At 40.2% G+C, this 17139-nt stretch overlaps 1 protein-coding gene and 1 long non-coding RNA gene across 7 annotated transcripts in view; one reads left to right on the top strand and one right to left on the bottom strand.

Annotated features, from left to right (window-relative positions):
- The window catches only part of LOC143963167 (uncharacterized), a 133930-nt gene extending 129032 nt beyond the window's left edge, over positions 1-4898 (bottom strand). For 2 of the 6 annotated variants that reach the window (XR_013270896.1, XR_013270898.1), the window contains exon 1: positions 4331-4897. This is a non-coding gene — a long non-coding RNA (uncharacterized LOC143963167). Of the gene's footprint in view, positions 1-4330 lie in introns of all 6 variants that reach the window. The other 4 variants (XR_013270893.1, XR_013270897.1, XR_013270894.1 and 1 more) reach the window with 3 other exon arrangements.
- Positions 4899-12951: 8053 nt separating this feature from the next.
- Positions 12952-17139, top strand: part of NR2F2 (nuclear receptor subfamily 2 group F member 2) — a 10796-nt gene continuing 6608 nt past the window's right edge. The window contains 3 exon segments of the mRNA XM_077472735.1: positions 12952-13125; positions 13128-13454; positions 16636-17139. The exon segment at positions 16636-17139 is cut by the window's right edge and continues 24 nt beyond it. Of these exon segments, the coding sequence (XP_077328861.1) occupies positions 13035-13125; positions 13128-13454; positions 16636-17139 (922 nt within the window). The 5' untranslated portion in view covers positions 12952-13034.

The following is a 17139-nucleotide window of genomic DNA, read 5'->3' as shown; positions in this document are numbered from 1 at the left end:
AAATCGATTTGAAGCGACCCTCTCGCTCCTTTTTTCACACCATTCAGAGGGTCCTATTCCATATCAGACAAAGGCAGTGCCTTGGGAATGCTAGAAAAGGGGATCCAGGCTCCAGCAAACACCTCTCTTACTAATCTAGACTTTAAAAAATATATATAATAATAATAATAACTTGCTTTATCACCTAAAAAGACCAAGCTTGGCACCAGTGTCCTACTAGAAAAGACGATTGGAAATGGTGGCTCTTATTCAGCAGGCTAACAATCTGTCTGGTCTTAGGGGTTAGGCTGCCTCACCCTTGACCTTTGGGATCACAGTGGCAGCTATCAATATAATGTGGGCCAAAGTTTAAAAAACCACCCCCCTTGGCAGAAATAAAACCTCATGGGGTCATTAAAGGAACCCAAGGGCACGGTCCTTTAAACAAAAATAAAAAAAAATCTTCAAATATCACATAATGATCCTACATGGTTACTCAGAAATGCTAAGAGTTTTGTCATAGGCTCAGTGGCAACCCCCTAATCAGTGACATCACTTGTCTATTTCCCAGGGTTTATTCAGATAAACTTTGCTCCAGGTCTAACCTGCAGATTTTCAAGAGCACAATGGCTGTCTGTCACCAGTACCACCCTCTAATTGTTGTCATCAGACATGCCAAGCTGTAGGTGGCAATGAAAAACCCCCCTATCACCTCCAAAGGGCTGTCTCAGGCTTGTCGCCTGGGCTGATTATCCTGGCAGCAATTGCCCCCCTCTTTTTTTTTTTTTTTTTTTTTGCAATAATAGTGTTTTTTCCATAGTATTAATGTCTAGTTAAAGGGACTCTGGGCTCCTGATAGTCAGTTATTTTTTTGTCCTACCTTAAAGTCTATAATTACAGTGTCTTCCTGTATTTTTTTTGTATTGTTTGAGGAGGCAAAATCATTTGTAATTTCCATTAGCCAGTAAATAGGTAATTAGCATTCAGTGCTGTGTTTAACTTAATTTCTATTAGAGCCAAGGACAAGTGACAATGAAAGAGCGTTTGTTTCATTCGTCAAATCTGACATACATCTTAGCAGAACACTTATCTTAAAATAAAATAAAAAAGTGTACGCCTTGCTGCATCATCTCTGGGAACAAAAAAAAAAAATCCATTACTTTACTGGCCTGCCAATGTCTATTTATTACATCTGTAATATGTTAATGTTCCATTCATTAGTTGGGTGAGTATATAATGAGTATTACACAGGCCATATTCTAAAAGTAGAGGCAGTGCCTTTCTTCCCTCAGCTAGCAGCAGTGCTTCTTAATAATGGTCTGCTTTCTCAACCAGTGCTATGGGTACCACCTAGGGGGCACTTCTGAAAGGTTCAGGTGGGTACAACTGATGATTAAAGTGAACCCATCACAGCAGTCAACTTTTACCTTATGATATACTCTATGTGAAACAAATATTTTTTTTTTTAGTCATTAAATAATAGAGATTGATAGGGAAATGATTTGTAAACAATAACGTTAAATGTATTTCAGTTGCAATAAAGTCACCTCCCCCCCCCCCCCCCCCCACCACCCATGAACTAAATTGAAGTTGAGAATTATTGAAGGGGGGGGGCTAGGTATGTGGGGGGGGGACTTATCAGAATAAAGTTATTAAACTCTAATGCAAAGATAAAGATTGATAAGGAAATGACTGGCAAACAGTGAGTGGCTAGCATTAAATGTATGCCAGTTGCAATAAAGTGACACCCACACAGGGAATAAATTACAGTTGAGAATTTTGTGATTTGGGGGGTGTCTAGGTATTGGGGTGGGGGGTGCAATTTATCAGAATAAAGATATTACTCTACTGCAAAGATACAGTTTGATAAGAAAATGGTTTACAAACAGTAAGTGGCTAGCAACGTATGCCCCCCACCCAGGGATTAAATTAAAGTTGAAAACTCCTGATGGGTGGCTAGGTGTGGGGGGGGGGCAGGGGGGGAAATATAAAAATAAAGTTATTAAACTCTACTGTAAAGATAGAGATTGATAAGAAAATGATTTGCTAACAGTGAGTGGCTAGCATTAAATGTATGCCAGTTGCAATAAAGTGCCCCCCGCCCAGGGACTAAATTAAGGTTGAGAATTGCTGATGGGGGGGTAGTTAAGAATGGGGGGGCAACTTCTCATAAATAAGGTATTAACCTTTACTGCACGATAGAGATTGATAAGAAAATTATTTGCAGTGACTGGCTAACATTAAGTGTATGCCAGTTGCAATAAAGTGGCCCCCACCCAGAGAATATATTAAAGTTGAAAATTCCTGATGTGTGGGGTGGTGACTAGGTATGGGGGGGGGGGGGATTTATCACAAAAAAGTTATTAAACTCTACTGCAAATATAGAGATTGATAAGAAAATGATTTGCAAACAGTGAGTGGCTAGCATTAAATGTATGCCAGTTGCAATAAAGTTACCCCCACCCAGCAAATAAATTAAGGTTGAGAATTGCTGATGGGGGGGGGTAGCTAGGTTTGGGGGGGGGGGCTTCTCTCAATTAAAGTATTAACCTCTACTGCAAAGATAGAGATTGATAAGGAAATTATTTGCAGTGACTGGCTAGCATTAAATGTATGTATGCTAGTTGCAATAACGTGATCCCCACCCAGAGACTATATTAAAGTTGAAAAATCCTGATGTGGGGGGTGGCTAGGTATGTGGGGGGGGGGGGCAATTAATCAGAATACAGTTATTAAACTCTACTACAAAAAGAAGAGATTGTTAATGAAATTGTTTACAAACGGTGAGTGTCTGGCATTAAATGTATGCCAGTTGCAATAAAGTGACCCCCACCCAGACACTATATTAGAGTTAACAATTCCTGATGTGGGGGGGAGGTGAGTATGTGGGGAGGGCAATTTATCAGAATAAAGTTATAAAAAACTCTACTGCAAAAATAAGGGATTGTTAAGGAAATGGTTTACAAACAGTGAGTGTCTGGCATTAAATGTATGCCAGTTGCAATAAAGTGACCCCCACCCAGACCCCAGACACTATATTAAAGTTAACAATTCCTGATGTGGGGGGGGGGGGTGGGTATGTGGGGGGGGGCAATTTATCAGAATAAAGTTATTAAACTCTACTGCAAAAATAAGGGATTGTTAAGGAAATGGTTTACAAACAGTGAGTGTCTGGCATTAAATGTATGCCAGTTGCAATAAAGTGACCCCCACCTAGGCACTAAATTGAAGTTGAAAAACCCTGATGTGGGGGGTGGCTAGGTGTGGGGGGGGGGCAACTTATCAGAATAAAGTTATTAAACTCTACTGCTCTACTGCAACATTGTGCTTAAATGCCATCAGGGCATGGGGCTATAAAATGTGCAGAAGTGTGTGATTGTCATAAGCAAGCTTTCTTTCATAAACATCTGTGTTTTTTTTTTTTTTTAAATGAGGATAAATCATTAAGTTAAAGATTTTCTTTTTCCAATTGGGCGCATGTTTTAAGTCCCATCTATCCCTGCCCCAAACTGGAAGGTGTAGCAATGCTCTCTATTCCTTCTAAGGAATGAGATGAGAGAGAGGAGATCACTGTACTCTTGCTATACCTTGGCTATGGGGATTTTCTTAAAGGCGAGGCTCACATTCCTGACAGGCTGTGTGCTGGCTCTCTCAAACTCACTATATTTAAAGTTGTAGTGTCAAGTTTTTTTTTTTTTTTCTTTCCTCCTTGCAAAGCCTGCAAGACTTAACTAGAACTTCCCTTTCCCAGCAGAGGATATCCCATTCACCTTTCTCCCTTTGCACCCTCTAGGCTCTTTGCCTATTTTTTTTTTTTTTTTTTTTTTTTACTTTTTGCAATCAGTTTTGTTCAATAAACACAGTAAGGGGAGACATTGTATTCCTCTCTTTGTAACAAGGAAATCTTCAATAACGTGCAAAAGGGGACTCATTTCACCTGCCAGCAGTAAAAAGGGATTTGCAGTGATAGGAAGAAGATGCAAGCCATTTGGGACGCTGAGCAAGGAAAATACGTGTTTGGTAGGTTCCTATTTTATTTCTATCTTGTCTGCTTAGCCATCAGATGCATCTATCTCTTTAACTATCTGTTAACCTGATTAATCTGCTGAGCGTGCTTATTTAGCCCCCTGTGCTGAGGCTCTTTGCTTGTTTGTGTGTGCCTGGGTTTCATATAATGTATGATTGTGTTAAAATGATAGCAGGATCAGTTGCAGCAAGCTTTCATCTGTCTTAAGCAGCAGCAGCAATAGCTAGGGCTGCAGATTGCAAGGGTAGCCGGGGCTCTAGGGGGGGGGGGGGGTCCCTACCGGACCAGCACCGGAGCAGGGGGACAGGGGGGTTGGGTACTCACCGTCGGCTGCTCTTGCAAAAGGAACTGCTCCAAGCTGCAGCAGCTAAGGGACAGGTCTCCTCCATGCTGGCTGGCTGGATGGGAATGCTGTGCACACACGGTCCATCAATGAGAAAGGAGCAACACTGCTGCATCAGCCCCCCTGGATGCATCTCCATTAGGCGCCCACCAATGCAATGCATGTGTCCAAAAGCCAGTTCATTGGGGGGGGGGGAAAAAAAATCCTCAGGAGTTAATCAGATTAATATGCACATAAGTTTTCTGACTTGCGTGAGCCAGAAAGTCGGTCTCCTTTAAGATCCCATCTTCCTTTTTCCAATGCATGCTTTAGTTTTTTTAGGCAGATGAAAGCCTTACACTAGGGGGCAGACAGATACTGTACTTCAGTTCTTCGGCAAAAAAAAAAAAATCTCTCTCTCTCTCTCTCTCTCCCCTCTCTCAGCATATGCTCTAATTTAGCACTGTAAATTTTTCAGAGGACCCAACTCCTGACAGCCCCTGGTGATTCTGAAAGTGCCACAAGCCAGTGGTTAAAAAATGGCATTGACTTGGAAGTTAGGAGCAACACAATGGCACTTGCTCACCCCCCCCCCCCCCCCCATTCACAGGACCTCAGTGTGATGGGTGGGTGAAGACACACAAGGCAAGGCACACAGGGACATAGCACACACACAAACACACACACACACACACACACACACACATACATACACATACACACACACATACATACACATACACACACACCAATGCACTTCTGGACAAGTGCTGAGACACATATTACTGGTTACTAGACAGGGCTTCATCATTTACTAGTTGCTAATGAGAATGCACATCTCAATGTAACCTTTACACTTAGGTGGATATGTGCTCATTCTTTTTATTTTCAACAGTTCATCAGACCAGTGCTTGTGGTGTGGCTAATAGATAGATGCATTGAAACACATAGATAGATAGACAGATAGATAGATAGATAGATAGATAGATAGATAGATAGATAGATAGATAGATAGATAGATAGATAGATAGATAGATAGATAGATAGAATATTACTAGGAGAGAGAGAGAGAGACAAACTATGGAATTAAGCACTTACCCATGCATATTACAATATATTATAATATCACTAAGATAGATAGATCACTAGGGAAACACTTATCCATGCACATTACAATATATTGTAATATTACTACGATAGATAGATAGATAGATAGATAGATAGATAGATAGATAGATAGATAGATAGATAGATAGATAGATAGATAGATAGATATGTAATGCACACTTATTCATGCACATCACAAGATATTATAATATTATTATGAGAGAGAGAGAGAGAGATAAAATAGAAAGATCGATAGATATGGGATGCACACTTATCCATGCACATCACACGATATTGTAATATTATTAGGAGGAAGAGCGAGAGATATTGATAGATAGATAGATAGATAGATAGATAGATAGATAGATAGATAGATAGATAGATAGATAGGTAAAGACACACTCATCCATGCACAGCATAAGATATTCTAATATTATTAAGATAGATCAAAGAATGGATGGATAGATGGATTCTTGGATAGATGAATGGATGGATAGCTAGATAGATCACTAGGATGTATATACATCACAAGGTATTATATTATATTACAACCTGTCTATATGACTCTTGAAAGTCACTGAATTGACACCCTTTAATATGATTGCTGAGCATAGCTTCTTAAAGGTATAGAACTAGTTTAAAGCATTTGAAAAAATGCCATGTGAGTGTGGGCTCTCTGGCTTGCGATTCACATAGAAGGTAGACAATGGTAGAATGCATCTGACACAATGCTGGTATTCATTGTATGGCCTAAGATAGCAATACAAAGCTTCACAATGACACCCGAACCATTGCAGCTCTACACTGGCTTGAGATGAAGACCTAAAAACCTTTCAATGTGCTATAGACGAGGCCAGTTGTAAGACCTGACCCATGCAAGTAGTATTGGCTAAGCGTGATTTTACTATTTCCAAGTGGATTTTACATGCTGCGATACACCTCATGTGTCATATATCAAATATTCTTTTATTTTTTATTTTTTATTTTTATTTTTTAATGCTGAAACCCCCCAAAGCAGTGACATTTAGTACTATATGTTTCTACATACCACCGTATAATGTCCCTCTCAGGGCACACTTATTGTGTGTGGGCTGAGAGGGGTATTTCAATGAAAGCTCCAGATTGCATTTCTTCTAGTAATAGAGAAGTAGTGGATCATTTCCAGCAATAGGTCCCTATGTCATCTGTTACATCTTCTACAGCCACCCAGTGCAATGGAGACATGAAAGCTTACGTATCTACTTCTCTAAACACCTATAGTGACATAGTCACATTTATAATACTATATTAATCTGATGTTACTACAGGACTAAACTTCTTAAATTAATATTAAATGCATATATATATATATATATATATATATATATATATATATATATATATATATATAATGTGAAAGTGGAAGACAGAGGAAAGCGGGAGAGGCGTACACATGTGCATGAAAAATGTATACATGTGCATGCACAAGCACCCACACACATATTTATATATCATACACACATGTAGAATAAACATAGCCTTGGAAAAGTGTTGCTTGAGGTTTTCCTATAGCTTTTTTTATATATATATATATAACTGATAAAACATATCACTTCTGATACATAAAGAAGGTGTCCATTGCATTGGGTAAGCTTAGTACATAGCATGCTATAGTCTTATCCCCCATACGGACAGAGCACAAGAACAAGGGAAAAGGATAGTTCCGTATAGCGCTCAGTGACAAGGAGAAGGGAAACTAACATTTGCCAGCAGTAAAATAATAGACCTTCCCAGGTAATCATGACACTTTGGCTTGTCTGTGCAATTAGGCTTAAACCAACAAGCCTGTGTAGCCCTTGGCTGACACCGAATGCCTGTGCCTGGGCTAAAATAATAACCAGAGCTATGCACTTTGTGATGGTCAAGTGATCAAACAGCAGCGAGTCTCATTCTCCAGTATTGTCCATTTGAACCTTCATCACCCCTCCAGTGACTGGTCACCCATTCATCTTCTCTGCATACTCCACCATTGCAGACTGATCTGCCTGCCTATACAATGTATAGGAGGGTAGGTCTGTGCATAAGCATACATCAGCAACAATTTTCTTATATTGTATTATTTCTCATTAGCAGGTGAAAAGCACATATCTCTTTTTTTACCCATCCAGATACTTCCAGCAGGAGTTGGGTGCAGCTTTCCCTGCCTATAGAATAGAAGGCATTCTATAAATCTGTACATAAGCATGCATAAGCATTGGGTATACTGTATTATATTTTATTATATTATATTAGTATATTATATTATATTTAAATATATTATGTTATATATAGTTATTTTTCACCAGCTTGTGTTTAACATTTTTTTTTACCACCCAAATAATTCCAGTAAGCATTGAGTGCATCTCTAATCTACGTGCCTATAGAATGCATATCAGGCTAGGTCTGATTTTTTTTACCACCCAAATAATTCCAGCAAGCATTGAGTGCATCGCTAATCTACGTGCCTATAGAATGCATATCAGGTTAGGTCTGTGCATATATAAATCAGCATTGATTTTCTTCACTTCTATTATATTATTATTATATATTTTTTTTTTTGCAGTCACCACCACTCCACTATAATAATTGCAATTTTCTACAAAATTTCTACATCATAGTGAAACGATGGCCCAAGTGACAGCAATCATTGTAGGATTTTAGGACACTCGCTATAGTAATTGCAATTTTCTACAACATATCTACATCATAGTGAGACGATGGCCCAAGTGACAGCAATCACTGTAGCATCTGAGCTGTGTCCTGCAATAACCTCCTTACAGAGAGTTAAAAAGGTTAAGGGACAGAAAGTGATCAGAGCTGCACCCAACTCTTGCTTGGAAGGTATGTGGATGGGTAAAAAGAGTTATGTCTCTCACATGCTAGTGAGAAATAATAATAGAGGATAATCAATGAGGATGCATATACTTAGGCACAGATCTACCCTCATCTACATTCCTTAGGCAGGCAGATCAGAATTGCACCCAACTCTTGTTGGAAGTATGAAAAATGAGCTGTGTCCCTCAGCTGTCCATGAGGCATTGATAAAATATAATATACTATAATAAAATATACTATAATATAATATAATACAATATAATATACTCGTTGCTGATGCATGCCTGTGCACAGATCTACCCTCCTACCCATTCTATAGGCAGAACTGCACCCAACTCTTGCTTGGAGGTATGTGGATGGGTAAAAAGAGTTGTGTCTCTCACATGCTAGTGAGACATGATAACAGAGGAAAATCAATGAGGATACATACTTAGGCACAGATCTACACTCGTATACATTCCTTAAGCAGGCAGATCAGAACTGCACCCATTTCTTGCTGAAAGTATAAAAAAAATGAGCTGTGTTCCTCAGGTGCCAATGAGAAATAATATTAATAACATAATATAATATAATCATTACTGATGCATACCTGTGTACAGATATACCCTCCTACGCTCAGGTGACAGTGAGAAATAATAGCATAATATAATAACATCAAGGCTGATGGATACATATGCACAGATCTACTTCCCTATGCATTCTATAGGCAGAGATGCACCCAAATTTTGCTGGAAGTTTAATAAAGGGGCTGTGCCAGTGAGAAACAATAAAGGTCCCCCAGGTGCCAGTGAGAAATAATAAAATACAATATAATATAATATCATATCATATAATCCTTACTGATGAATACATGTGCACAGATCTACCCACCTAATATAATAGATAATAAAATCAATACTGGTGCTTACTCTCTCCTATACATTCTAAAGGCAGGCAGATCAAACTCTTGATGGACGTATAATAAAGGAGTTTTGTCCCTCAGATGCCAGTGAGAAATAATAATATGATAGATAATAAAATCAATGCTGGGTGCCTACTTATGACACCTATGCACATATGTACTCCCTCTTATACATTCTAAAGGCTGGCAGATCCAACTTCTGCTGGTCTTTAGATGGGTACAAAAAAGAGAGCTGTGTCTCTCACGTGCCAGTGAGACATAATACTATAATACAAGCAAAATCAATGGTAATGCTTACTTGTGCACAGCTCTACCCAGCATTCTATAGGCATCTTAACATCGACCCCCCTATACACTCTATAGGCAGAGCTGCACCCAACTCTTGCTGGAAGTATAATAAAGGAGCTGTGTCCCTCAGATGCCAGTGAGATATAATAATAAAATACAATATAATATAATATCATATAATCATTACCGATGCATACCTGTGCACAGATCTACCCACCTAATATAATAGATAATAAAATAAATGCTGGTGCATACTTATGCACATATTTATTCCTCCAATATATGCTAAAGGCAGGCAGATCAAACTCTTGCTGGAAGTATAGAAAAGGAATTGTGTGCCTCAGATGCCAGTGGGAAATAACAATATAATAGATAATAAAATCAATGCTGGTGCCTACTTTTACACATATGTTCTCCCCCCCCCCCCCATACATTCTATAGGGAGGCAGATCCAACTCTTGCTGGTCCTTAGATGGGTATAAAAAAGAGAGTTGTGTCCCTCACGTGCAAGGGAGAAATAATACTATGATAAAAGAAAAAAATGAATGGTGATGCTTACTTATGCACAGCTCTACCCAGCATTCTATAGGCATGTTAACATTTACCCTCCTATACACTCTATGGGCAGAGCTGCACCCAACTCTTGCTGGAAGTATAGAAAATGAGTTTTGTTCCTCAGATGACAGTGATAAATAATAATAGAAGATAAAAACAATGCTGCTGCCTGCTTATGATACTTATGCACATATGTCCCCCCCCCCCCCCATACATTCTATAGGCAGGCAGATCCCACTCTTGCTAGTCCTTAGATGGGTACTAAAAAGAGTTGTGCCCCTCACGTGCCAGGGAGACATAATACTATAATAAAATAAAATAAACAATGGTGATGGCTTACTTATGCACAGCTGCACCCAGCATTCTAATAGGCATGTATATCTACCCACCTATACACTCTATACACCCTATAAGCAGAGCTGCATCCAACTCTTGCTGGAAGTATAGAAAAGGAGTTGTGTCCCTCAGATGCAACTGAGAAATAGTAATATAATAGATAATAAAATCAATGCTGGTGCCTACTTATGCACATATGTACTCATTCCTATACATTTTAAAGGCAGGCAGATCAAACTCTTGCTGGAAGTATAAAAAAGGAGTTGTGACTTATGTACATATGTTCTCTCCCCCCCCCCCTATACATTCTATAGGCAGGCAGATCAAACTCTTGCTGGTCCTTAGATGGGTACAAAAAAGAGAATTGTGCCCCTCACATGCCAGGGAGACATAATACTATAATAAAAGAAAAAACAATGGTGATGCTTACTTATGCACAGCTCTACGCAGCATTCTATAGGCATGTTAAAATCTACCCCTTATACACCTCTATAGGCAGGGCTGCACCCAACTCTTGCTGGAAGTATAGAAAAGGAGTTGTGTGCCTCAGATGCCAATGAGAAAGAATAATATAATAGATAATAAAATCAATTCTGGTGCCTACTTATGATACTTATGCAATATGCACACATGCCCCCCCCCCCTATACATTCTATAGGCAGGCAGATGCAACTCTTGCTGGTCCTTAGATGGGTACCAAAAAAGTGTTGTGCCCCTCACATGCCAGTGAGACATAATACTATAATAAAAGAAAAATCAATAGTGATGCTTACTTATGCACAGCTCAACCCAGCATTCTATAGGCATGTTAAAATCTACCCCCCCCCCCCCCCCATACACTCTATAGGCAGAGCTGCACCCAACTCTTGCTGGAAGTATAGAAAATGAGTTGTGTCCCTCAGATGCCAGTGAGAAAGAATAATATAATAGATAATAAAATCAATGCTGGTGCCTACTTATGACACTTATGCACGTATGTTCTCCCTCCTATACATCCTATAGGCTGGCAGATCCAACTTCTGCTGGTCCATAGATGGGTACAAAAAAGAAAGTTGTGCCCCTGACATGCCAGGGAGACATAATACTATAATAAAAGAAACAAATCAATGGTGATGCTTACTTATGCACAGCTCTACCCAGCATTCTATAGGCATGTTAAAAGCAATCCTCTGATTTTTTTTTTCTCTCTCTTCCTCTCCTTCTGCCCTTTTGCAATTATTATTATTATTATTTATTTTTTTTTAATAGATTTTTTTTCTTTTTCCTCCCTCTTCACCTTCCAGCACCTTATTGTGTCTGGTTGAAAGAGCAGTGTGTAGCTTTGCCTTTTGCTTGATTCCCAATTGTGTGTGTGTGGGGGGGGGGGGGGGGGGGTATTGCTGCTGGTGCTGGCTGGGCTGGCTAGTAGATTGTAGTGTAGCAGAGCAGACTGTCTCTAGGACCTTGGACACCAGCAAGAGAGTCGCAAAAGCAAAAAAAAAAAAAACCCTGTACCACTAGGGCCGGGTCTGACCAATAGGGTGCGAGGGGAGGGCCAGGGAGCCCTGACCAGTTAAAACACAATCTCTCAACCCCCCCCCCCTCCCCTTATAAGGAGCGGCGTCACCATGGTAACGTGTGCTAAGTTGCAGCAGTGGTGTCAAAGTTCACTATATAGAGAGCTCAGTGAGCTGATCGGAGAGACACCACACTCTGCCAGCCCTTTCCTACAAATCGCAATCACTTCCTACAACCTTCCTCTCCAGAACACCCCCCACCACCCCCTTCTTTTTTTTTTGCTCTCTCCAAAAAAAAAAAACCCAACCCCCCCCCCCTTTTTTTTTTTTTTTTCCTGCTGCAACCACCCCAACCCCTCTCCTCCTCTTTAGCATATTTGATCACTTTGATTCCAAAGCTCCTGCCTTTTATTTGAAGGTTTATTCTGCATGAAGGATGTCCAGCAAGCTGTGAACTGCTCCTCTTTTTTTTGTAATTTTTATTTTTTTTATTTATTATTGCAATTATTATTATTATTTGCTGGAGGAAGAGAGGAGAGGAGAGAGCAAGAAGAGCAAAGAAAAGGAAAGAAGTGGACTTCTTTTTTTTTTTTTTTCTTTTTTTTTTTTTTTTCCTTGTGTGTGTTTGCATGCTCTGCTCGCAAGAGAAGGGAGAAAGAAGAAGGGGATCTGAGCAAGTCTTTGCTGCTGCTGCTGCTGCTGCTGGAGAGAGGCTCCCCTACTGGCTGCCAGCGCTGGAGGAGAAGCAAGAGAAGCGGGTCTCTTCCCCCCCCCCTTCTACCCCCCCCACCCCCCCCACATCCCCCCTCCCTTGTAAATCCTTAACCCTTCGTCTGTCTTCTTCATGGCTTTCCTGAATGGCTGACTGTGATGATGTTCCCAGGACCTGGCCCCCAGCACTAAGTCTGCTGCTGCACCTCCGAAGTGTGCTGCTCTGTCCCCCCACTACCACCACCACCTTTGCAGCACAACTCATCTAATTGCCGGCTTTTTCTTTTTTCTTCAATTTTTTTTTTTTTTGCTCAACATCACCCCCCCCCCCCCCCCAAAAAAAACCCCCCACCCCCCCCCCCCTTTTTTTTTTTTTTTTTTCATCTATTAAAGCTGCCTGATCCCACCAGCAACCATAAGAAGAAAAAAGCAGATTGGAATAGGTCCCCCTCATTAGATATGGCAATGGTAGTGGGTGCGTGGCGAGACCCTCAGGACGATGTGCCAGGAAGCCAACCTTCGCAGCCCCCTCCGGTGCAGGGGCCAGGGGGGCGCCCCACACCCCGCAGACCCCGGGGCAAGGAGTGCCCTCCGCCGCCCCTGCCCAGTCGAACCCGACCAGCCAGCCCAGCCAGAACCAAGGCGAGAAGCAGCAGCAGCAGCACATCGAGTGCGTGGTGTGCGGGGACAAGTCGAGCGGCAAGCACTACGGCCAGTTCACTTGCGAGGGCTGCAAGAGCTTCTTCAAGCGAAGTGTCAGGAGGAACCTGTCTTACACTTGTCGTGCCAACAGGAACTGCCCTATAGACCAGCACCACCGCAATCAGTGTCAGTACTGCCGGCTCAAAAAATGCCTCAAAGTTGGCATGAGACGGGAAGGTATTGGGTTTTCATTTGTTTTCTAGTCTTGCCTATTGTTCTACATGTCACCCCCCCCCCACCCCCCCCACCTCCCTTTTTTTTGTTTTTTCTTCTTTTTTTTGTTCTTCTTCCCCCTCCACCATTCACAGTAACTTTTGCATGGCCGAGGTCTGTGTAGACTTTGCTTGCTTTTCTTTTTTTTTTTTCTTTCTTTTTTGTTTTGTTTAGCCCTTCATCGCTCCCCAACTGTCATGGCTAATCATCAGTCCCTCCAGTACCTTAAAGAGGACTGCTAAAAGTAGAAATCAAAACTATTATGTTATTATTACTATGCAGGACTACTATAGCGCCAACACTTAGCGCTGTGCTCACTGGTACTCAGTAGTTAGGAGGGCCCTGTTCCTGGGAGCTTACAATCTGTGCAGGGATCCAGTATAGGGCAGTGAAGTGGTTAAAGCAAAACATGCATATTCTTTTTTTTTTATTATTTTTATTATTATTAGTGTTAGGGATCTAGTCTAGGGCAGTAAAGTAGGATCTAACAATGCACAGTATCTTTTTTAGCTGTCCTATGCAGGGATCCAGTACAGGGCAGTGAAGTGGTTAAAGCAAAACATGCATATTCTCTTTTTTTATCATTATTAGTGTTGGGATCTAGTCTATGGCAGAAAAGTAGGATCTAACAATGCACAGTTTCTTTTTTTCTCTTGTCCTATGTAGGGATCTAGTATAGGGCAGGGAAGTTGGATTTGATAATGCATATTATCTTATTTTTTTTATCTTTAGTGTTCTGTTTAGGGATCTAGTCCAGGGTAGTGAAGTTGAATCTAAGAATACATATTATCTTGTTGTATCTTTTATTAATTGTTCTATGTAGGGATCTAGTCTGGGGCAGTGAAGTAGAATCCAACAATGCACAGTATCATGTTATCTTTATTAATGACCTGTGTAGGGATCTAGTCCAGAGCAGTGAAGTGGGATCTAACAATGCATAGGATCTTTATTTTATCTTTAGTGTTCTGTTTAGGGGTCTAGTTTAGGGTAGTGAAGTGGGATCTAACAATGCATAGGATCTTTATTTTATCTTCAGTGTTCTGTTTAGGGGTCTAGTTTAGGGTAGTGAAGTGGGATCTAACAATGCATAGGATCTTTATTTTATATTTAGTGTTCTGTTTGGGGGTCTAGTCCAAGGAATTGAAGTTAAAACTATCTTGTTTTATCTTTATTAATGTTCTATATAGGGATCTATTCTAGGGCAGTACAATATAATTCAACAATGCCCAGTATCTTTTTAACTTTGACCTATGTAGGGATCTAGTCTAGGGCATTGACTTAGGATTTAACAATGCATAGGGTCTTTATTTTATCTTTAGTGTTCTGTTTAGGGATCTAGTTTAGGTCAGTAAAGTGTGATCTAACAGTGCATAGGATCTTTATTTTATATTTAGTGTTCTGTTTGGGGATCTACTTTAGGGCAGTAAAGTGGGATCTAAAAATGCATAGGATCTTTATTTTAACTTTAGTCTTCTGTTTAGGGATCTAGTCCAGGAAAGTGACGTTAAAACTATACAGGGTAGTAAAATATAATTCAACAATGCCCAGTATCTTTTTAACTTTGACCTATGTAGGGATCTAGTCCAGGGCAGTGACCTGGGATCTAACAATGCATAGGATCTTTTTTTTTTTATCTTTAGTGTTCTGTTTAGGTATTTAGTCTAGGGTACTGAAGTACAATATAAGAATACATACTCTTTTTTTTTTATCTTAATTAATATTCTATGTAGGGATCTAGTTTATGGCAGTGAAGTGCAATCTAAAAAAATACAAAGTATTTTATTTATTTTTTAAATGTTCTATTTTGAGATCTAGTCCTTGGGTAAATGAGTGGTTAATGTAAAAATGCATAGTATTTTTTATTTTTTATTATTAGGATTAATAATATTATTCATGCCTGCTTCAAGTAAAAAAAAAAAAAAAACTCCCTCTCCATGGAATAATCTGCCTGGCCCCTGTGACCTAGAATGTCATTCTGCACAGGAGTTAAAACTGATTAAGATCAGAGGACAGTGAGGAGCAGGCTCGTCTAACAGCTCTCCCTCTCCCTTTTTTTCCCTCTCCCCTTCCATTAAAAAAAGGGACTATTTAAGTTCCTGCTTTGCTGTGCATGTGTGCATGTGTGTGTGTGTGTGTATGTGTTTATGTGTGTGTGTGTGTTTCCCCTTGTGAAAGTCAAAGCCTTTTGTGATATAAATTTAGACAAGGACAGAGAAGGGCTGATAGTGTGCAGAGCTTTGCCTGAGCAGCAGGCTGTCTTCTGTAGGCTAGGGGGGGTTACAGCCTCCCTTTGTGTTCCAGCTGCTCTGGCTAACCCTATCCTGTCTACAATGTCACGCACATCTCCCCCAGAATGTGGCCAACTCCAAACAATACTTTCCCAAATCCCCACCGTCCCCCAAACCTTCCCCTTCAACCATCCCTTGCCTTTTTTTCCTTGCATGCAATTGCACTGAAAGAAAAAAAAAAAAATAACCCCACACACACCGAGGCCTGCAACTGCTAGCAATTGTCTAGGAATTCAAATCAGGGAGATTTCTATGTTGTTGTTTTTTTTATTTTTTTTTATTTTTTTATTATTATCATTCTGTTTTTTAAAGTCCTGTTCTAACAGGACCAGAGCTTTTGTATTTAAAGAAAAAAAAAAAACAAGCATAATTAAAATCAATCCGCAATATTATATGTGTAGATGGGAGAGGGAAACAGAAGGACATTATGAGCACATATGGGAGAATAAATTGGATGTCTTCTTCTTTTGGGGATGTCAGCAGATTTTTTTTTTTTTTTATTAAGCAAGCACAGCAGCGATATTTAAGCAATTGTGGAATGGCTTTTCTTATGTGTTGTTGTAATTTAATCATAAAACACAACAACAACAGAACAAATCTGAGCACAGGGAAATAAGAAACACTGTAGCAAGAGTTGATTTTTTTTTTAATTATTATTTTGTTTTATTTTGCTACTGTAGAATGAATAAGAAACACTATAGCAGTACTTGATTTCTTTTTATTTTTATTTTTTTATTATTATTCTTTTTTGTATTGTTTGTTTTTATGTTGCTACTAGAATAGATCGCTTTGCATGACAAAAAGTCAAGCAGATACTTACATATTAATTATTGCAGTTTCTTCTTTATTTACTGCAGCCGTACAGAGGGGCAGAATGCCACCTACACAGCCTACCCATGGCCAGTTCGCCTTGACAAATGGGGATCCTCTCAACTGCCATTCCTACCTATCCGGATATATATCTCTTCTCCTGAGAGCAGAACCCTACCCGACCTCTAGATTTGGCAGCCAATGCATGCAACCCAACAACATTATGGGCATCGAGAACATTTGTGAACTGGCAGCCAGGATGCTCTTCAGTGCCGTGGAATGGGCACGGAATATTCCCTTCTTCCCAGACCTGCAGATCACAGACCAAGTGGCACTGCTCAGGCTGACCTGGAGTGAGTTATTTGTCCTGAACGCTGCCCAGTGCTCCATGCCACTCCATGTTGCCCCTCTCCTGGCCGCTGCTGGTCTCCACGCTTCCCCTATGTCTGCGGACAGAGTGGTGGCCTTTATGGACCACATACGAATCTTCCAAGAGCAAGTGGAGAAGCTCAAAGCATTACATGTGGACTCGGCTGAATATAGTTGTTTAA

Source organism: Lithobates pipiens, unplaced genomic scaffold (assembly GCF_037356315.1).
Source record: "Lithobates pipiens isolate NorthernLeopardFrog02 unplaced genomic scaffold, aLitPip1_a1.2 Scaffold_8, whole genome shotgun sequence".
In the NCBI taxonomy this organism is placed as follows: domain Eukaryota; kingdom Metazoa; phylum Chordata; class Amphibia; order Anura; family Ranidae; genus Lithobates; species Lithobates pipiens.
Note: the sequence above shows the minus strand (reverse complement) of the source record. Positions and strands in the feature narration are given on the sequence as shown.